The sequence below is a fragment of the Falco cherrug genome, chromosome 7, assembly GCF_023634085.1.
Source record: "Falco cherrug isolate bFalChe1 chromosome 7, bFalChe1.pri, whole genome shotgun sequence".
NCBI classification, from domain to species: domain Eukaryota; kingdom Metazoa; phylum Chordata; class Aves; order Falconiformes; family Falconidae; genus Falco; species Falco cherrug.
The window spans coordinates 40,102,508-40,125,024 of record NC_073703.1 but is presented as its reverse complement, the minus strand read 5'-3'; the positions used below and the strand labels follow the sequence as shown (position 1 = coordinate 40,125,024).

The following is a 22,517-nucleotide window of genomic DNA, read 5'->3' as shown; positions in this document are numbered from 1 at the left end:
AGCCTGAGGAAGAGGAGGCTCAGGGGAGACCTTATCGCTCTCTACAACTACCTGGAAGGAGGTTGCAGCGACGTGGGTGTTGGTCTCTTTTCCCAAGTAACAAGTGATAGGACAAGAGGAAATGGCCTCAAGATGTGCCAGGGCAGGTTTAGATTGAATATTAGGAAAAATTCCTTCACTGAAAGGGTGTTCAAGCACTGGAGCAGGCTGTCCAGGGAAGTGGTTGAGTCACCATTCCCGTAGGTATTTAAAAGAAATGTAGATGTGGCACTTAGGGGCATGGTTTAGTGGTGGACTTGGCAGTGCTAGGTTAAGGGTTGGACTTGGTGATCTTAAAGGTCTTTTCCAATCTAAATGATTCTATAATTGTTTGGTCAATATTTGCCTTTCTGATATCTAGTCGAACAATTGACAGTATATGGGGAACATCTGAGAAAAATTGTATTCACTTCAGGTTTGGTTAATACTTGAAGGATTTCTAGCTGTAGCAATATTAACACAAATGTATCCAGATTGGCTAAATAAAACCCTATCCCTTTAGTGTATAGAAACATAATATATGAAAGTCCTTGCGCTGATAGTTTATTGGCAGAATCTTATGATTTTTTTAATAGAGCCAGGATTAGTATATTGAAACTGTACTTTTTGATTTAAACTGAACTGGTTATTCTGGCTCAAAAGAGAAAAATCTGAGGCAGAATGAGGTCCAGGTTTCTCTCTTCATATAAGAAAGATAATACATTTTGGCCAAATTTTTACATGGGATAGAAGAATTTATTTTAGATCTCCATAGCTTCATTGTTAAGACTCTGTCCAGAATGACATCTTGAAGGTCAACTTTTCACTGAAGTTTGAATAATATTTTTTTTTAAACTAAGTACTAGATTCTAGTAAATTAAAATGGGATTAATGTGTAGAAATTAAATTTCTCATTTTCTCTATTGGCATCTTAAAATGGTTTCACAATCCCAGTAATCTGATATTAAAGACGATGGTACTTCAAATGAAATGGTATTATGTGTGATAGCCTCATCCATTTCTTTCAAACAACCTTTTGGTCTTTCCTATAAGTGGCAATACTCTAGAACATTCAGAATAGTTCAGATTCCTGAACATCTGCAGGAGTACCTAGGATTTCTAGCATATATTTCTGTTATTCCTAATGTAGCCCAGGTTTTCATGGAAATCTTTATGAATACTGTCATTGTGAACATACTATGGAAAGATAGTTCTTTGGTTTAAGCTGTTTAATACCTCTAAACCTGCAGCGTGTGAAGATGGTGGCCATGAAAACATAATGCTTTTCTTAAGGGTTTAAAATTCCCATGAATTTAACAAAACAAAACCATTGTCCTTTTATTTTCCTGCCTCATCCCATAAATCCCCTGTTTTGGCCTGCCTTTAATTTTCCAGGCCTGTCTCCTATGTCACCGCTTGGCAGAAGCAAATGTGGGTGTGCCCATACTTGTACCCAACAATAAAAGAAAGAGGTGTCAATGGAGCACTTAGGGAAATGGTTTAGTGGTGGACTTGGCAGTGTTAGGTTTATAGCTGGACCCAATGATTTTAAAGGTCTTTTCCAATCTAAATTATTCCGTGATTCTTTGATTCTATGTAGTGATACCAGATGATTGGATCAGACCTGCTAGATGAACCAACACCATGTGATTTGACTTGAAGAAAAGGAGAGGAAAGAGAATCAGAGCAGTCAGAATCCATGCTGACCCTACAAAGGCATGGGCTTTTTTCCATAAAGTTTTGTAATAATTAATTTTGCAGAATGTTCTTGTGTACTCTGAACAACCTAAGTATTAGAGATCCCATTAAAAAAAAAATAAATCAGTCAGGACTAATTAAACGCAGACTTTGCCAAAGGGCAGATAAAAAGCTTCTTTGGAGCAGGGAAAACTCCATCAGTAGATAGGTAAAATCAGTAGTAGGGTAAATCAGAAAAGGTCTGACAGTTAAGTATGAAAGTAGGTAAAGTCAGGACGTATGTAATGGTATGTAATGAAGTAACGCACAGCTGCAGGCTCTGGTGCTGCGGTGGCTGGAGGGGTCAGTTTTTGCCTAGGCATCTGTTGCACAAGATGGATCTTGCCTCCTGGAAACCTGTGTCTTGCCCTGTTTCCTGAACAGGGGTTATCACCACACGGCATCAGCCTGACACTGGCATTACTAAACTTATTTCAGCTTCAAACGCTGAGATTCCTCACAGCTCCCCGGCGAAACACCTCAGCTTTTGGCGCGCTTTGGCGCGGTGCCTGCTGGGAAGTGTAGCCCGTTCCCGCCGCCGGCCCCCGCGCAGCTCACGGACTGCACTTCCCAGCAGGCACCGCGCCCGAGGCGGGGCGAGGGCGGGCGGCCGTGGCGTGGCAGCCCAACGGGCGCGGGCGGTGTTGCCAGGTGGGCGCCGGGGCGGGCGGGCGCTCAGGGCCCCTCGCAGTGCGGGAATTTCGGACAGGGCGGAGGGAGCGGCGGCCGGGCCTGGGCACGGAGGAGGTATTTGAAGCAGGCTTCTGCTTTTGTGGTGTAGTTTTTTATTTTAGGAGGCAAGTTTTGGGGCGCTGTTTCTCCTTCCCTTCGGCCTGTTGAGCGTCCCCGGCCCTTCTGGCGGGTTGCGGCTGGGTTTTCCCGCTTCCCTAGCTAAGGAGGCTGGTGGTACCGCCGGGGCCTGCTCGGATCTTGTGCCTCCCTCGCGGGTGGGGAGAGCACCTTTCCCGCTTTCTCCTGACCCAGCCCGTGGCGCCGGAGGCATCTCGCTGGGTCAGCAGCGAGGGAGAGAATGGGGGGAGGTGGGTATGAGCTCCCCTGAGTTTCACCCTTGGGGTCTGCTGCACCCACATTCCTCTGCCTTCATGGGCTGTTGGCTCTAAAGCTGCCTTTGGTGGCAGGGGCCTCAGTTGCTTTCTTTCGTGGTTATTCTTTTTAGCTCTAAGACTAGGTGGGGTAGGTGGAGTGAAAGCTATACTCGGTGCACTTAGAGGTTTGTCGCTTTCAGGAGCATCCCGGTGTGGCTACCAAAAAAACTACCATCTTGGTTGGGAGGCATTCCTGAGTTTTGTTTTAAAGTAAACGTAATTGGGTTTTTTTTAATACAAACCTACAAATCACAAATTAAAATCTTCAATATTAGGATCAGGACAGGCCTGTTGTGTAAGAACGGGGCTAAGCTAGTTTTTGTCAGTGGTTGTGGTCTCTCTTCACTTCCTTTTTTTTGCCATTCTCCTTCCTTGTTCAAAAATTACACAATTGCAGGTAGGGTAAACCCTGTATCTTCTTTGGTTTTCAAGTTGTGCTTAAGCCTTCTAGTAATTCATAGGGAATTTATAGGCCCTTCTTATCATGAACAAAAATATAAAAGCTGTTGTGAAGCGTTCTGTAGCTATTGCCACGTCAAAAGACTTTTGTCTTCCTCTGTAGGAATAAGCTGTCCACTTAATTTTTGGGGATAATCCCCAAATGATGTAGGATTCCTAATGAATTTCAGAGCTGTTGATTTTTATGCAGTGTGCCAAATTATCAAAAAGCCTTTTAAGTGTCTAACTCCCATGCATAGGTACTTCCTGTTGGTTTGGTGGTGAGGTGATTTGGAGTACAGATGATTTTGTACCTTAAAAAGTTCACTGTACTCTTTATTGCAATAACTCTCTCGGTGATGCTCAGGGTTTTCAGGAGAACCTTAGTAACACAGTAATTTCTCTTGTAAATGCCTGTTTCCTATTTCTGAACAAGCTGTATTCTGGAATTTTAAAAAGTTATTGGTGTGTTTGAAAAAAAAAAATAGTCTGTTTGTCTTATGATGAAATGCTTCCCATTAATTGCAGTCCACCAATGTACATGTATTCATTTTGTCTAAAAACACATTTTCCTGTTTACTGGGGAAAGAACCCTAGTACCTCTTCTACCATACGTACCATTATTTGCCATATGTCTTAATAGCCAGGAAGTGAGATTATAGCAGCAGTCAGAAATGTAACACAATGATAGACCAGTCAGTCACAGTCCAACTTAAGCAAGAACATGCTCACTATCTACCTCACTTGGTATTACAAGTCAGTGATACTTCAGGTACTGCTTTGGTGGTCCCTCATATGAAACAGTTTTACAGTTTTCAGAAGTCTTAAACCGTCATGTTCTTTCCCTGCCACTCCTTGAGCAAAAACTTGCTTTTGTTTTCTGCTTGTCTTTATTTCTTTTTTTGCAAGCAGTTAGATGTCTTGCTGTGGCTGATGAACACTGTTAATGATGCATAGATTTCAGGTCTTGCTGAGCTACCTGTTTACAAAGAGGAGCACAGGTTGCCAGCATGCCTTCTCTGTGTTGAGAATGAAAGTAGGTCCTACTCAGAAAAACAACTATAAAAATTGCAGTATCCAGAGAATAAAAGAACAGGATCAGGAAGACACCAGTCTGACTTGACACACAGCAGAAATACTTCCTTCAAAATAAGTTTGATTTACATTAATTTCAGAGTTATTGGGAATGGCTGCCAACAAAAATTGAGAAGTGGCTATTCATATTTATTGTAAGAGTTCAAGTATCGCTAGAGTAGCAATGATTGCAGACAGCATTTGTAAGAATAATGCCACTAATAGCACTATTGATGCAAAATTGTCTATGTATCTCAAGTACAGTGTATTCAGTTTCTTCCAGGATGTTTTATTAGGGAGAAGCAGGAGAGATAGCCTTTGTGGTACTAAGAGGCTTTTGGAGAGAGTTTAGACAAATAGACTTCTGTTATTCATACTTGTTAGTAGAAAAATCTTTGTTTTGAGCATATTGTAGCCATATAAAACGCTGCTGTTTACAGTCATGCACCCTGAAAATTGTTCTTGTCAGATACCTTGGCTAAGTAGGGTCAGGTCTGTTTGATACTTGAATGATAGTACAGTACTTGACATCTATGGCACTGTTTCCAAGGACTTCAGCATGGTTGCAGGCAGTAATGAATTAGCTTCACAGTACCCGTGGGATATAAAATATTTCCATTTACTAGTGAGAAGTAATTGAGATGCAGGAAAGTTTAAGGTGTTGGGGTTTTTTTTAATTTTTTGGTATGTGTGTGTCCATTTTTAAAAGTGATTTTAGGGAGCAGTATGTCTATTCCAGTTGTGCAATATTACAGTAGGGACCTCTACATCATGCTTGCTAGTTTGTAGGTTTCCTGACAAACCTTTCATGTTTGCTGTATCATGAGTTGAAAAGCAGACAGAATGATAGAATTTGCACGAAGATGTAATTTTCTTTTTTCATTATATTTGGTGGGGTTTGTTTTGCCCAGTTCTATTTTTTCTTGTAGAAAATTTTTGCAGTCTCCAGGTGTCTGTGGTTTCAATCAATAGAAGATCCGTGAATGGATTTATCCAAATAAATGGGAAAGCATGTGCAGCCATTGCTTAAATATTTCCATGGATAACAGCTTTTTTGCAAAAGAGTGAGTGCTTAGTATTGTGCATGCTGCCCAGTGAAAGCGATCAGTGTTTGGAACCTATGGCCTACTGATAGTTTGACCAACTTGTAAGTAGGCACAGTGCCATCTTAACAGACGGATATGAATATAGACAGCCAAGAAACCATGTATGTGTATCTAGTGTATTTGTTAAGGGCAGGGTTCCCAGCTGGGGACGTTCAAACTTATGTCCATTTTGAATTTTTGCTTTTATGGATAAAGGGAAGTTGTGATTAATTTTTATTTTTTTTTTAACTAAATACCTTCAGGCATACAATTACTGACCACATTAAATGAAAAAAGGAATTAAAAAAAAAAAAAAAGGGAAACACCAGCTCTTTCTTTGATACTCTTGAGGAGCTATTTTAAATAAACTTTATTCCCTTTTAACCAAGGCTACTATCAAGAGACTCACTGTGAGTGTCAAAGATGTGAAGCATATCAATAGTTTTACTTCACTGACTTGCTAGTTTTATTGGAACAGAGGCTACAAATTTTTCTTTTACTGGGCAGCAATCTGTCCAGAATTCAAACACCTAAGCGCATGTGTCCAAGTCTAGCTGGAATTGTAGTAATTCAGAGAGTCAAGGGATGCAGTCCTTCAAGCCCTCTTCATGTCTCTTGTACTGTTCTTAGCTTAAGGACAGTATGCTTATTTTGTATACATTTTTGTACCCTTTAGATGATAGTGAGTGTGATGTTGTCCCACATCTGAGTCATTAAGTAACACTGCTGATTTTTGCACTTTAGGTTTCTCCTTATCTGAGTCAGTCTTGGGGCTGTAGGCTTCTGGTTTATTATCCTATTACCACTACAAATGGTTTAAGCCTGTCCTTTGTTTTAATCTTTTTCTTGATCTGAGTGTCCTGAGAAGCTGCTAAAAGGTTGACCTGTTCTTGTGGTATCAACAGTCCTGCCACTCTTTGTTCCTTCTGGCACTTTGACACCATTATGTTCTTATTGGTATGGTCCTAGCAGAGCTAGCTGGAATTGCATTTGGTTTTTGGAAGTGTCATTTTTCTTCTGTAGAAAATTTGGAGGAAGAACCTTCCTCTAAGACAGTACAGTATGTATCACCTTGAAGATTAAAAAACCCCACAACAAACATTGAAGAGGTATAGAGAGAAGAGTTTCTTGAAGATGGGGTATGGATAGAGCTGTGGGTAAAGTTAGCCTTAAAATTTAAGTGTAAAATGTCAAAACTGTATCTTGATTACAGGGAAGAAGTATCTTGATTACAGGGAAGAATGTTACTGTATAGAAGTGGAAATATGGGAGAGTAATGCAAAATTAAAACATCCTGTTTTGTGATAATGAGGAAGCTTATGCAGTGTAGGTATTGATGAATACCAGTCTCTTCCTGTGATGTGGGTGTTTTGTAATACCATTTTGTTGAAGTTTTTTGTTTAACCACAATAGGTATTCGGATGTGACACTGAGACTCTTCTCAGATTAATGAGGACATTGAAAAAGCAGAAGTTTTCTTTGGCATGGACTCTTACACCTTCTATTCTGTGTTTATTTCTATATTGAATGACTGTAGCGTCTGCAGACTGCTTGCAGCCACAGTCCAGTATGGTCTGACTAGGTTCTTTTAGATCTTCTTGTACGAAGGGTGTAATATTTAATGTAAAATTTTACTTATTTGAAGGTAGTTGATGCTATATGAGATTTCTGATGCAGGAGAGTGTTACAAAATATGCTGAAAACAATACAAATGTAAGCGGTGTTGGGCAAAATACAGCAATTGCAATACATGTTTTGGCTACAATACTGATGTGATTCCCTTTGCTGGTCTGTGTAATATGCTTACTGTCACAATGCTGGTGTCCCCACTTACCACAAAAGGATACCTTGGTTGAAACCAGCTCAAAGTTGTTGATCTCTTGCAAATTCTTTTGCTGGTTGTTTATTTTTTTATACTCTTATGTTGGGCTGAGCCTCATAGTTACTGGCCTGGCTAACTCAGGAGACATTTACGTATCATTTGATCCACTCCAAAATTTTGAGCTCCACTCAACTGTTGTTTAGCTATTACCCAAAACAAAGGCCACCCACCCGTTCCCTTTGTGTTGAGCTAAAGAGAGCTCCTTTGCATTATTTCCAGATCTCCTTGGGCGTGTCACTGTGCCCATCTTGATGGACTGTTCCATACATTGTTGAGCTTTTTTCAGTGACTTTCCACCCCAAGGGGTTTGGTGAGTCACAGCTGCACACTTGAGTATTAGCAGACAGAATAACATTTTCACGGAACTCGACAGTTATTCTTGCATTTAGTAAGTAGAAAAATGAGTATGAGTTGCTCTTTTCAGATGTTAGTTGGGTGATAGACATTATTTGGGGAAGAAAATTTCCTAAAGATACTACCTAGTCAGAAAAGAGACTTGTAAAGTGGGGAGCACTTTTGAAACAACTCTTGTAGTTACGCAATTTTCTATTTGGGAAATTTAAAAAAGTCCTAGAGGAGCATTGGAACTAAAAGAGGAAAATTGATGTTAAGTAACTGCATTTGGCTTAGGCTTATTGAATTTTGTAGCTAGACTGGGAAAAAGTTATTTTGCTATCCAGAAACTTCCTGAATTTGTATTAATACTCCTTCCTGCTTCCCCACGCAAAATAAAATAATACTATTAAAATCTCACCAATCAGAACCATATCTTTTAGAAAATTCCTCTGGCTCTGTTTGTATGACTTTTATCTTCACACTTTAGAAGGAAGGATCAGTTCATTGTAAAACAAATCATGAATGTTTTTAATGTAAAGAGATCCAGCGCACTCTTTGCCCTATTGTGGCTGCATATTCAGTAAGTTATTTTCCCAAATGAAACTCTGACTGCTAAAAACTCAAAACATTTATTTGCTCAAAATGCGGCCTATTCTGCAGAAAGATGCATGTGTTTGGTTCCTGAGGGCTTTTATGTTATTTCCGGAACTATTGCTTACCTGAGACCTGAGGCTGGGAGAAGGCAACAGTAGTTTTTTTACATTTATGTTCTCAAACTAGGTAGTTGTGTGCTAGTTTGATGATGATCTATTACATGCTGCCCTGTGAACAACAATGTTTCTGTTGCATGCAGTTATGTAGGAGAAAAAACCCCATTTGAATGGCTTAATTTTTTTTGGTATTTTTTATAGCTAAGAGGAATTCCTCATATTATTAATGAAGACTTAGACTATGTGACACTTCTTCAATATGCAAGTTTCTTTCCAGGAAAACCGATGAACTTTATTTCAATAGTTTACTTTTTTCCTAAGTTTAGACCTATGATTTGTTGTGATTAAGTGCAATAGATTCTGAGATTTTTTTCTAGCATGTATTATACAGGGTCTTCTAATAGGTTTCTCTTGTGAAGATTTTTGCTGTCAAATTTTTATGTGATGCCTGGAAAAATTAGTTGGTTTTCCACTTAGAATTCATGCCAATAAAACTACTTACTGTATTTCTTTTAAAGTATTTTTGTAGTAACAAATCAAAACTTAAACAATCCATACTTTTTCATGCTTCTAATAAATTTCTACATAAAGTAAGTCTGGCTAGCGTGTAACCTCAGCTTTTGTTTTATTTTTCCTTCCCTCCTCTCCCTCCAGGGAAAATGCCTTATAAGAAGACTGCTGGAAAAAGAGCCCCTGCAAAAAGGAAACTTGCTGAAGTGTTTGCTCTGGGGGAGGTTCTAGCAGATACATCAAGAAAAGAATGGAAATTAGGTATCCCTATAGGGCAAGGAGGCTTTGGACGGCTGTATCTTGGTAAGTGTAGTTATCTTTGATAATGCTTTAAAATGGAGAGGGAGATGTTTATCCTTATTCAAAGCAATGAAAAATTGAACCTAAGTTAGAAGTGCGGAGTGTCTTCAAGTGATCTTTTTTACTAGAACCTTAACTTAGTTCATGGTGTTGGAAAAAAATTCCAGGAGCGCATAAATGGTCATTGTAAGTACTGTGGTTGTGTGAGATTCCAATGGTAGTGCATTCAATTTTTAAACCAAAATCTTTATTACTTTTTAGCAGTGAAATGATAGTTTAGTATTTATTTAAACTTGATTTCTGGTCTGGCTGAAAGAAAGTATTTTCACGTGAGTGTCCTTTTCACAAATTCTGAACTGAAACTGTCTGTCCTGTTGAGGCTACTGATCAGCCAGTATTTTGGCTGGTTTTGACTTCGGTGTTGCTTGTGACTTTTTCATTGCTTTGTGAACTTATGACATAAGTCATATACTTTTACCAATGCTCAAAATAAATTGAAATCTTGGACTTTACAGTTTAAGGCATCAGCACAGATCTTGGTTTGCAATGCTGTTTATCGAATTGAAGGAAAACTTCTGTTAGTGGATGGTGTTTCATACTTAGTATCTCTGTTACTTGAACAGATGAAGAGGGGTCTTGAGAATACCTCAGGGAGTCCAAAAAACTTGATTGCCCCTGTTAATTTTCCACACAATTTTGAAGGGATGAAAGTTAATGTGATCATGACGGTAAGGTTTTTTGTTGCTATGGATTTATGATCTGTCTCCTCTTGGTGAAAAAGTTGCACTGAGTTCATAGTGAGTTGAAAAAAAAATTATTAATAATCTATCCTGATTTCAAAATGAACAGACTGCAGCATAAGTGGATTAAGAAGGAAAACAAGACCAATGGGTGGCTTCTTGCCAAAGCAGCTGCCCTCGACTACCTATTCAGCCTTGCTCAATAAGCTACTACATTTACTGAGACTGGAGTTCCAGCTCACTCAAATTGTGCAGTTCTTCATGTTAAGATTTCTGGCTTTGTACAAGCCAAATCTTGCTTTCAGTTTTCCTCCCCATCATTAGCACAAAGCTGTGCCCCTGACTGTTCCTGTACTTTGTACTTGCCTAACTTGCCCTTCATACCTGTATTGCCTTCTGTCACAAATATCAACAGCTTAGTGGCAATGGAAAGTCTCTTTTGCATGTATGACATAGCAAAATAGTAGAGAATGTGTTTTTCGTCTTTGTCCACTGTGTATGTTCATCATAGTCCTGGAAAAAGAAAGTAATGCTATTGACTAGGAAAAAGTTCCTAAATAATAAAAAAGAACTTGTTTATTTAGTAAATTGCCCATTTTCCTCAAACAGGAGGGAGAATGCAAGACCATATCCATATAGAGTAGTTCTCTTACCAGAGAACATACAGATACATGTTCACATCAGTACTTAATTGCTTTGTTGTTTGTAACTGTATGTTTTATGACAGTTTCCTCTCCTTCCTTTTTAACAGCTGATGTTAATTCTTCAAAGTCAGTTGGCGGTGACGCACCTTATGTTGCAAAAGTGGTAAGAGCATTTGAATCTTTACTTCACAACTTGAAAATGTTTGTTCTAGAACAGCATGTGTAATTTAAAACATCTTCTGGCTGAAAATAATACAGTTGCATAGTGCTGTTTAAAATAAAAGTAAGTGTGGTGATATAGAAGAATGCTGCTGAGAATTGGGACTCCTCTATGAGGGTGGATAATGGAATATCAGCAAGTTGGAAAAGGTTCATTAAATGGATCGGATTCTGTTTCATTTGCTTCTTCCTGTAAACAGCCCAAATAACACAAAATGAATGAAATCTGGCTAGATTTTGGAGAATTTATGTGATTCAATGGTGAGTCTGTGTGAACTGTTGCTTACCACTGGATGTAGGTAAGCTGACAGATGGCTTGGGAGTAGAAACAGAAAAACTTTGATTCCTGAGGTCCCAACAGATATGAAGTCCTTTGAATAGTTTATCGTAAAATACATATGTATTCTAATTTCTGTTGAATTAAAATGGCACTGACACATAATTTTTTTAACCTAATGATTAGAGAGAACAAAAAGCATTGTTCATAGCTCATTTTTAGCCCATTGTAGCAAATCAGCAGACTCTTTTTATTAGTTGAAATTTTCTTGGTTTTAATCTTAAAATAAAAGAGTTATTTAACTTGATTTGGCTGTAATGGTCTCTTCCTAAGTGCCATGGTTGTAATCCTGGTTTAACTAAGCACTGCACCACTGCTCACTTGCTACCTCCCCCAGTGGGATGGGGGAGGGAATTGGAAGGGTAAAAGTGAGAAAGCTTGTGGGCTGAGATAAAGACCGTTTTAATAGGTAATGCAGAAGCTGTGCATGCAGGCAAAGCAAAATAAGGAATTCATTCACCGCTTCCCATCGGCAGGCAGGTGTTCAGCCATCTCCAGGAAAGCAGGACTCCATCATGTTTTCATGGTTAATTGGGAAGAGAAATGCCATGACTCCAAACATCCTCCCCTCCCCTTCTCCCAACTTTATATAGCTGAGCATGATGTCGTATGGTATGGAAAAACCCTTTGGTTAGTTGACGTCAGCTGTCCTGGCCCTATTCCCTCCTAACTTCTTGTACCACCAGCCTACTGGCTGACAGGGCCCTGTTAGAAGCAGAAAAGGCCTTGAATCAGTGTAAGCCCTGCTCAGTAATAAAGAAAACATCTCTGTATTAGCAACCCTGTTTCCAGCACAAATCCAAACCATAGCTCCCATAGTGGCTACTGGGAAGAGAATTAACTCTATCCCAGCCAAAACCAGGACACCAAGGTATAAAGTATTTTTTCTTACATTTTGCTAAATTATTTTGTATAGAACCTACTATTATATGTGATTCCCCGGTACAGTTTTAGTGAAAAAGCCTAAGAATATGTGAATAGCCATAGTAGATCCAGACCATTCATTTTTTATGTGACAAAAGGAAATACCAAAACTGTACTTTTATTAAACTAAAAGATCAGGTTAATGTAGAATGAAATACATTTTAGTCAGTATGTGCCTTTACTCTTGATATTTACTCTGCTGACTATGGGGAAATTCTGGAGTACTGGTTTTGGTACTGCTCAGACTGTTGGTGATGAACCTCTTTCTGAAAAGTTGTCCCTTGCTGAAAATTCTACTGATTATGTTGTAAACATCTACCACACTTCCAACATTGGTGTACTGCTACTGCCTTAGATGTTTGTGGGCAGGAATCCCCCATAGACCAGGAGCCCCAGCCTGCAGCTGTTGCATGGTGGCAGCCTGCTTTTCTATGTCCAACGTGTGCGTTGAGGGCAGGAGGTGTCCATTGTGCAGAAGCTGTGGCCTGTTTTAGAGGCAGACAACAGACATTCAAGTTATCAGTAGTGGCTTGCCTATGAGAGGCAGTAGCTCCTAATGGCTGGCTCCTGCCACGTTTGAACTGATCAGGAAGCAGAGCACCATTCAACCCTTCATGGAAGAATCCAGCTTGACTTGCTTGGAAAATTGTCAGATATGCATTATTTTATGCTGTACATAATTGCTATTCTACTTTTTCCTGGATTTTGAAACCTGTTCATCAGCAGCTTCTCTTTGGGCTCTGAATATAAGAAGAGTTGCTGTAACTTCTGGGTTGCTTTTATGCTAAATTCACTTTGTTGCAGCACTTTGTAAATACCTCCATTGCTAATCTCCCAGATGACTACTCACTTTTTAATTTGTCTTTTATAATTTTGTCTTTATGGCAATAAAGAGTAGCCCCAGTCTTTGTGCTGCGCTCACAAATGACCCATAATGTGTTATGCCACTACAGCGTAGTATAACACAACTATGAGTAAGAGCCTGTTTTCTGATGCCTGGGTGATTGCTGGTTGATCCATCAGCTGAAGCAAAGCAGTCAACAGCTTTGAACAATTATTAGTGTTTAACAAAATATGTGCTTCTATAGTTATGTTCTTCAAATTAAGCTATTAAAGCAGGATGGAAATTGACTTACTTTTTGACATATCCTTATAGTATTGATGTCTGGGCAGTATGAAATGAATCACAGTTTTTATTAAAAAAAGAAATGCTTTTTAACATGTGGACCTTTCAGATTTCATTGTTCAGGAGTGGATGCAGAGTTTAATAACACGTCATTAAATTGCTGACTGAAAAAGACCAGAATTCTTAAAGTACTACTAGAAGAAATTTGTTTGGTTTCGACACATACTCCGTAATCTGTTCCATTATGATATCTTTTCTAATTAAACTTTAATTGCAGTTTTGCAAATCATGTGTTTAGAATGACCCTGGGCATGAAGTTGTAGAAATTTGTGTTTGAAGTCTTTCTGGTTTTAGCATGTTATAAGATGACTACTATGGCAAATATTGGACATTATTACGTGAGCCTTTTTAACATAGTGTATGCATTTCTTTATCTATATGTAGAATTAACAGTATTATGGGAAAACTGCTTCATGGTCAATATGAAGATCTGTTTTGTGGTTAAATCATTTATCCATCCCCTCAAGTAAGAAAACATACTAAATTTTCAGCATTTGCTCTGACTAGAGAAAGATATATTTTCTTCAGCACTGAGACAGAATTTTTTTGTGGAATTATTTATTAAAATGTTTTAAGAATTTTTAACACCTACAGTTTTTTGTTGTATTTCAGTAAGAAAATAACATTCTTCAAACCTGTGTAAATTGAATCAAAATAATATGTATAATGGATTATGCTACACAGAAACAAATGAATAGGTCAAGTAACATTTATTTGAGATAACTGCAGTATAAGAATTCAGCTATTTAACCCTTCTCTCTGTATGTAACCTCTGTATCACTAACTTGTCCATAGTGGATAAATAAAGTAACTGAAAGTAAATATGCATGTTCCAAAGTCTATGTGCATTGATCAGTTGGTCTGGTTGGTTTTTATTTTTCCAGTTCATGGCTGAAGTCTGAACATTGGTCCCACACGGAGGGGCCAGAAAACTCTTGTCTTGGCTCCATTGTTTGTCAGGGCAATGCTGCTGAAGATGAGGTGGAGATAGGTGGTAGCTATATAAATATATATATACATACATACTGCAGGCCTAGGAGTGGTGCCTAAGCTGGTATCTGCTCTCATTCTGACCAGTCTTCCTACTCTACCTCTGAGCCAATACAGCAGATGCACACTAAAGCCCATGTGCATGAGTGTGTTTGATCTCTTTACATTGCTTCATTAATGTCAGACAGCAGTAAACCTCTATTAGCTGAGTGGTATAGTCTGGCCTTTAGCAAATTTCTGCATCACTACATCTGCATTTAAAAGTTACAATTAAAACCATTTGAGACTGATGTTACATATCTTGGAACTTTTGGTAATATCATGTGATTGTATTCTTTCATGCCACCAATCATATTCTTTTTTTTTTTTGTTGTTAGCTGTTTAAAATGTAGGATATTCCAAAAAGGTATTTTCACTGAAATTAGGTGACTTGGGACATACATGATTAGCTAGACTAAAATAAATTGCTTAAGCTTATCTCAAAATCAATCAGTTAAAAGTTGCAGGAGTTGAAATAACTTTTTTTTTTCCACCTTCACTACATTCTGGAAATGTAGAGTCAAGGTACATGTCCATTTGCAATTCCTGCAGTATTTCAAAGCTTTGGGGTTTTCAAACCAATTTCTCTTGCACTGTGCTTGCATGATTACCATAGATTTGTTGCTAGAAAATGAAACTGAAATACCTTGTTAGCTTGAATACAAGGTAAACTCTGAAGTCCAAATAGCTGTAGTTCTTATAATTTAGTTTGATAAATTGTGAAATCCTCTGTAATTTTTACCTTGATCAACTAATGTACGAACAACTTACTCATGTTCAGCAAGGATTTAACTTTTAAGATTTTTCCATCAAATCATTTAAGATGTTATTGTAGGCTCACTGGTGATGATTGCAGCTGATGCAATCCAGCTTTAATCTGGAAAACCTGATATAATAAAAGTTGTTTAATGTTCTCTGCTAAACTTTTGCTGCCAATTATTGGTAATATTTCTACACATTTCAGTTAATTTGTTATTCTTTTATTTTTTGTTATGGGAAAGGATTCTTTGATACCTTAATGTTAAGCAATTTATAATAAAAATAAGTTTTTAGAGCCAACTTTCTTTGTAGAAAGAACATATTCTTTTGAATTTATCGGCACTGGGTAGAGGATTTGAGGGAAAGTATGTTTTTTATAGGGTGGACATTACGCTTTGTGAGCTTTTAATAATTATTGGGCACTAACACAGCAGTTTTTAACTAATTTTAAATTGTCTTAAAGGAACCCAGCCAGAATGGACCTCTTTTTACTGAGTTAAAGTTCTACATGCGAGCTGCTAAGCCAGATGAAAGTAAGCAGTCTATTAAAATATTTTTAATGAACTACAAGTATTTAGGAAAATGGAGCCTACAGGAGTAAGGTTGAACTTTAAGAGAATCTTTTTAGGTCGTATTCAAAATTATTTTTTAAATTATTGAAATCTAAATCAGACATATAGTAAAATTAGGGGGTTTTGGTAAGATGTTCTTTATAGTTGTGTTGATGGTATTGTCTAAATTGAAACTTTAGTTGCATCTTTGTCCCTACAATGGATGCGTCATTAACTTTCCAGTGTACTTTGCATACAAGTTTCCATGAAATAAGCAGCTCACATGTATGCAGAAACTGTAAGCAATGTGAGTACTCACTTTTAATGTAAGTCTCTACTATTGCGAATTCATGAACTTATCCTTTTTTGTATTTTCAGTTCAGAAGTGGACTAAGTCCCATAGACTGAAATACCTAGGTGTACCAAGATACTGGGGTTCTGGCTTGCATGAAAAAAATGGAAACAGGTGAACATATCTATTGTTGGCATATACTGGGATTTGTTTCATCCACAACGATTATCCATTTTAACCTAATTTACTTTACCTATCTTCATATTGTTCATTTCTCTTACGAAGTTTCATGTTCATAACAGGGTGTGTTTGAGGAATAGATGAGTAGATGCATATTGTCTGTATTCTCTTTGTATGTGTGTCTATTACATTCTTTGTGATTTATTTTTCATTCCTGTTGAACATTGCTGTTATACAGTGATGCTGATAGAAGCTTTTCATATTTGAATTAAAATAAAGTCAACTTCTAATGTGTAAGTCCTTGAATAATATGACAACCTTTAAAGTTTTTCTTCTTCTGGTGTGCTGTGCACTTAAAGGGTATTTTTACTCACAAGTATAAAAGACTTAGTGGTCTCTCTAAATGTATTTTATTTTCCCTAGGGATAGTTTGCTTTTTTTTTTACTTAATCTGTGAGCTAGAATCACTTCTAGTCTCATGTTAAATCTGTCTTACATCTAGGGATAGTTTTTAGTATTGTTCCATATCACGAAGGGTTTTTGTTACTTGGTCTTGAATGTTATGCTTATTTGCGTAACAGTCCTTGTTTCATAGTGGGCTTTCTCTAAACAGCTGTGCTGCAAAGGCGCTTTAGTAGTTCTCTGGCAGCTTATATTAGGTCAGGCTGCTTTGTGTGGACCACTGTGTAGGGCAGTTGATATCTATGCCCTATGGTGTCAGAAGTATCTTTGTTTCAGTAGATCTCGACGTTAAAACTAATCTAATGTAAAAACAACATGACTTTCGAGAGGCAAAAGTACATATAACAAAAATTATTATTGTCGTTCCCCCCACACTTCCCCCATAAACTGTTCTTTGTATTCAGTGTTTAATGCATGAGTTCCATTAATACAGCCAGTATTAATTTAAGTATTTAATACAGCAGTAATAGAACCAGTTTGGCTATAGCAATGAATATCAGATCACCTTTGGCAAGTGAGATATTTTTTTTTAATAATAGGTTAAAAAAAGATTGCTATAGATCTATAGATTTCAAGAAATGGTCATTTATAAAGTAAAAAAAAAAATTGCTGTAAGTAATTGATGCTTGGTTTTATCTATAGTGAATTACAATACAGATATTTTCCCCCGTGAGTACTTTTTATCGTACTAGCCAGGAATAAAGAACAGTTGTTTTGATGGACAAACTTAACTAGCTGATGTAAAAGATTTAAGAACTGATATACATTATAAAAAAAGTCAGGTATTTCCCACATATTTCTTTTCTTTGTACCTGCAGTTTATCTTTTGAGAGACATGTTTTCATCAGTAATTTGTGCAGTTAACACATTGCTAAAATACTTTGCTAAGTTCAGTTCAGTAACTTTGCTGCTTTTTTCCCCCCTTGCGTTTAGTTATCGATTTATGATTATGGACAGATTTGGCAGAGATCTACAGAAGATGTATGAAGAGAATGCAAAGCGATTTTCCCATAAAACTGTGCTACAATTAGGCCTGAGAATAGTAAGTTTAAAAACCAGGTATTTACAGCCTGGCTTCCCCATATAAGTCTTTCCCTTAAATCACACTTTTGTGCTGACGACAGGTCCTCTGCTGGGTGGAGCGGGGTACTGCATTTATATGCCTGTTTTGTTTTGTTAGCTTGATATTCTGGAATACGTCCATGAGCATGAATATGTGCATGGAGACATCAAGGCCTCAAACCTTCTTCTGAGTTACAAGAACCCTAATCAGGTTATTTCTTATGCATTTTATTCCTCATGTTTTAAACCTTTTATTTGACAACACATGGAAGTGCTTTGAACCTGTGAAATCTAGCAGAAGCTCATTTTTAAGAATGTATATATACATTATTTCTGCTTGACATTTATATCTAGTTAATATTCTATGGTTTTTCTAATGCATTTTGCTGGACAGTTATCAAATTGACTATTTGGCCTAAATAATATTCTAGAGAAATTCTCAAGATTAAAAAAGAATTGACTCACAAATAGGTATTTGCAGGTGGAAGCTTAAAATTATATAGCACACTGGTAAATTATGTTTGCCTGTCTGCATTGTTACCTCATTCCTTTGTTCAAGAAATCCATCAGATAAGTGTTCTGTTACTTGGAAAAATTGGTCTTTAAAGTGTTGATTGTTCCACCTGATTTACAGAAGTCTTCCATTTTTCTGCATTTTTAACTCTCTTTACTATTCAAACAATGCATATTAGAGTTTCAGAATTATGTATGTCTTCTTGCCCAAATGTTTTAGCTCATGAAGTAAGTAATCTCAGTTCTTTTAAAGTAACTGGTCTTAGTGAGAAGTAATAGTATGTAGTGATGTTCAAATAAGAGAGCTGACTTTAAAGAGAGTAGGACAGTAAGTGTATTTATAAATCTATGAACGTTACATCTTTTTTTTCCCCCCATATAATCTTAGCAGTTATTTATAAAATAACTGACTATTTTACTGTACTTTGTTCTCTGTATCACAGGGAATGACTTGCAGATCAAACTGCTATATGGAAAACAACGAAACCTACCTGACATGTTCTTTTCAAATCATATGTAGTAATCTCAGTAATGCACTGAGAAAGGATCATATAAAGTTGAAAACCTCACCATTTTTAATACTTTTTAAGAAGTTATGAGAATGCTTATACATTTATTATTTCATATTTTTTGTGTCTATAGTTCTTTAATCTTAGAATTCTTTGTGGAAATTACTAGGTGTACTTGGTGGATTATGGACTTGCCTACCGATACTGTCCTGAAGGAGTCCACAAAGTATATAAAGAAGATCCTAAAAGGTGTCATGATGGAACTATTGAATATACCAGTATTGATGCACACAAGGGTGTGGGTAAGGAGGTAAAACTGTTCTCAGCAATAGGCATTTGTGCATCCTTTTCATAAATGCAAAAGAATTTATTTGCTGCATTGAGTTTTGTAAACAACCGGGTTTCTGAATCTATAAAAATATGGTTTTCTTCTCTATGGACTATGCTGCCATCTTTCTTTTTTTCCATTTACTAACGTTTACTTTGATATTAATTTACTGTATTTTTCATGTAACTTTCTTAAATAGACTTCCTTGATTTATAGACTGTTAAGATTTTTAGTGTGGTTTTTTTATTAACTAAGTAGAAACGGAAGAGTGCTTATGAGATCTTGATAGAAAAACAGGCCCTGCTTTCAGGAGATAAGTAGTTCCTGTTGTCAGAAGGATACTGTTCTTTCATATTTGGCAAAGATGCACAATATTCTTTCTTGTTTATAGCTTAATATTTGGAAGATTTTTAAACAAAACAACATGAAATATTATTTTATAATTATAATGACTGAACATCAAAAGGCAGGGAGTGAGAAAAGGTTGAACATGAAAAGGACAGGTCTATGTCTGATTAAACATTGAGGATTCATAGTGAACACCAGTTTTATTCATTATTATTTTTTTGTTTTATTAGCATAGAAGTGTGTCCTGCAAAAATATCAGTTGTTGAAAATTATTATTTACTTCAGGATGAACTCTTGCACCCATGCTTAGAACTGAATGTGAACAAAGATGTCTTGATTTGCCCATTTATATTTCTAGTGTAGTCTGTTGTCAGTGTGCATGTGGTTGTGGATTTGGTTTTTTGGGCAGGGCTTAGGGATCTGATCTGTTGTTGTCCTCTGTTCAGTTTTCAGGCCACATGAAATATTTCAGCATCATGGAATATTTTTTTTTCAGGAGGTGGGGTTTCATCACTATTACCTTTTTAGAGAAGGGAAGTAAAAACTGTTTTGAACAGAAAGTGAATCACTTCACTAACTTGCTCTATTTTTTCCACAATCTTGAGTACTTAAAAAGCTTCCCAAACTGGGGTAGCTGCATCATGTCATGTCCTTGAACAGAAGAAAGGTATTGATAAAGAACTTGAAAATAAAATTATCCATTCAGATGTAGGATTTTTCCTACCTTGCTTTCACACTAAAATAAAGAAATCGGTAACAGATACAGTAGTGTTAAATTGTTGGCATTGGCTTTCTATTGTCTTAATGTATTTACAAATTTTAACTGTTGTTAAACCGTGTGCACTTTATTAGCTGCTTTTATGGTTCTTTTTTTATGTGTGCATATATATTTAGCACCATCGAGACGTGGTGATCTGGAGATTTTGGGTTACTGTATGATTCATTGGCTTAGCGGCCATCTACCATGGGAGGATAATTTGAAAGATCCAAATTTTGTCAGAGATTCCAAAATCAGGTGAGAAACTTGTTTTCTCTCTCTTTTGAAATTGAAAATACGAATGAAAATATCTTAGTCTAGAAATGCTTTGTACTTTGAGTATGTTCCCTTTTGGTAAGTAGACTGTTGTTTTGTATACCTCCAGTTTCCCTTCATTGTGTCTCATGTATCCTTGGCTTGTAATTAAACTTAACTTCCACTACTCTGCTGTTGTTGTATATGTGAGATGCTTGCTTATCCGACACAGTATTGTCATTTTAGAGTACTGCCATGGTTAAGCCAAAAAGCACTTTTCTTGCTGTGCAAGTAACCATTATTCCTGCTTTACAGAAAGGGAAGTGTGGAGTATGAGTAGCCTTTATAACACTATACTCTGAAGTCAGTGGCAGAGATTAGTACTAAAAGTGGATGGATCTAAAATCTCTTTGAGCATCATTCCAGCTGGAAGGCTACTAATGTGGGATTTCTTTATTTATTTTTTTGTCCTTCTCCCTCACTGTTACATTTCTTCATCTTCCCCCCTGCCCTGCTCAACTGTTGTCAGGTATTTAATACGAAGAAAGCTGTCCCAGCACAGCAGTTTCTGTCTCATTAACAAGTTTTTGTTTCCTGGCTTCCTTGTCTTTACTTTTAACGCTTAGGCCTCCACCAATGTTGGTGAAGCCCTCCCTCTCACTTCCCCTCAGTTATTATTTTGGCAGAGGATCTGCTCTGAATAATCAGCTAGACAGAGTGTCCTGGATCTGCTCTGAATAATCAGGTAGAGAAAGAGTCCTCTAGCCAGAAGAGGCAAGGGGATTGGTATGTGAGAGCTTAAAATGCACCAGTTCTTTTCCCTTCAGTCTTCTGCTTGCTTGCTTTTATATGGCAAGTTTTTGTTCAACAGGTTTTGATTCTTATTTCAAATAGCCTGTCTGGCATTCATCAGGTTCTCAGATGTACTGCACTCCTAAAAATGGTTGTACTAAGTCATACCAAAGTTTTACCTAGTAGTGTTTCCTGTTTCTGACAGCAGCCCAAGCTATGTACTTAGGAAGTTTATCAGGACAGGGCAAGATTCAAACTTTGAAAGAAACAATAGATCTGAATAATTTTGTTTTTCAGATGTAGAGATGATATTTCAGTTTTGATGGACAAATGCTTTCCTGGGAAAAATAAACCAGGTAAGAGGAGCTATTTTAAATTAAAATACTTTGGTTTGTACCATGTGGTAAATGTTCTCTAATAATTTGTTTTAGTGTCTTTTTTCTTTGATGGATTTTACTATTTTAATCTGTTTGGGTGCCATCAAATTGTCCACAACTTCAGAGAATGGCTAGAAGCTCTGAAATTTGTATTTACTTGGGGCATGTTGAGTGTGTACAAGGGAAGTCTATGCTACTCTGTTCAAATAAAAACAGATCAATTCAGTTGCTGCAAAAGGTGAGGAGGTGTCAGACTGTCAGCAGCTTTTTTTTCTGAGAAGCCTGTCTTGGACATTGTACCCTGATCTGTTGCTTCTTTAAGTCCTCCTTGTTTACTTAAGTTTCTATCTATTTTTCTTCTTACTCTTATCAGCAACAATGAAGTGGCATGTGTTAGATCGTTGATTAAGAGAAGTTTAGACTCTTCCTTTTGGCTGCAGTTATATGAACTGCAGACACTATGTTGCTTCTGATTAAAAGACTGTATTAAGTATTTGCAAACGTAAGATGTATAAGTTGATTTTTCACAACTGAATTTCAGAGAATCGAAACATAAAATAGTGCAAACTTGAAGTATAGATCATTTCTATTTGGCATTGGTGATTTGCTGAGTAGGATTTTTTTTTTAAACCTGACTATTAGAAATACACTTTCTTGAGATCTTAAATATTTAGTTATTTCCAGCTACTCCTGGTGATCAGAAGAGTTTTCACTGTCAGATGTGATTTCTCTTTTTTCAGTGGTCAAATGTTTCTTTTTTTATTATATGTTTCAGTGTTGAACTGATAAAGTTCTGAGGTAACACTGAGTTTCCTTTTCAACATTTTAAAATATAGACATAAGAAATACCATGTAAACAAGCATTCATTGGTGAAGATTGGCCTATTACATTTTTCACGACTGACTGTTTTCTTCATTGCAATGAACATGTAAAAAACAGTGATGCTGTCATCACTGGGTAATGAACCTTGGTATAATTTTTTTCTAAATCGTGTTGTAGTAAAGTCATAATTATGAGTTTATAAATAACCATTTCAAAAAATAGCATAAGTAGTGC

At 37.0% G+C, this 22,517-nt stretch overlaps 1 protein-coding gene across 3 annotated transcripts in view; it reads left to right on the top strand.

Moving 5' to 3' along the window:
- Positions 1–2,352: 2,352 nt before the first annotated feature.
- VRK1 (VRK serine/threonine kinase 1) overlaps positions 2,353–22,517 on the top strand; it is a 37,836-nt gene continuing 17,671 nt past the window's right edge. The window contains exons 1-10 of one of the 3 annotated variants that reach the window (XM_005438857.3): positions 2,353–2,502; positions 9,041–9,199; positions 10,688–10,743; positions 15,498–15,567; positions 15,964–16,051; positions 17,453–17,561; positions 17,700–17,792; positions 18,773–18,905; positions 20,174–20,294; positions 21,381–21,439. In XM_005438857.3, the coding sequence (XP_005438914.1) occupies positions 9,046–9,199; positions 10,688–10,743; positions 15,498–15,567; positions 15,964–16,051; positions 17,453–17,561; positions 17,700–17,792; positions 18,773–18,905; positions 20,174–20,294; positions 21,381–21,439 (883 nt within the window). In that variant the 5' untranslated portion in view covers positions 2,353–2,502; positions 9,041–9,045. Of the gene's footprint in view, positions 2,503–2,605; positions 2,796–9,040; positions 9,200–10,687; positions 10,744–15,497; positions 15,568–15,963; positions 16,052–17,452; positions 17,562–17,699; positions 17,793–18,772; positions 18,906–20,173; positions 20,295–21,380; positions 21,440–22,517 lie in introns of those variants that run through there. The other 2 variants (XM_027804970.2, XM_027804969.2) reach the window with 2 other exon arrangements.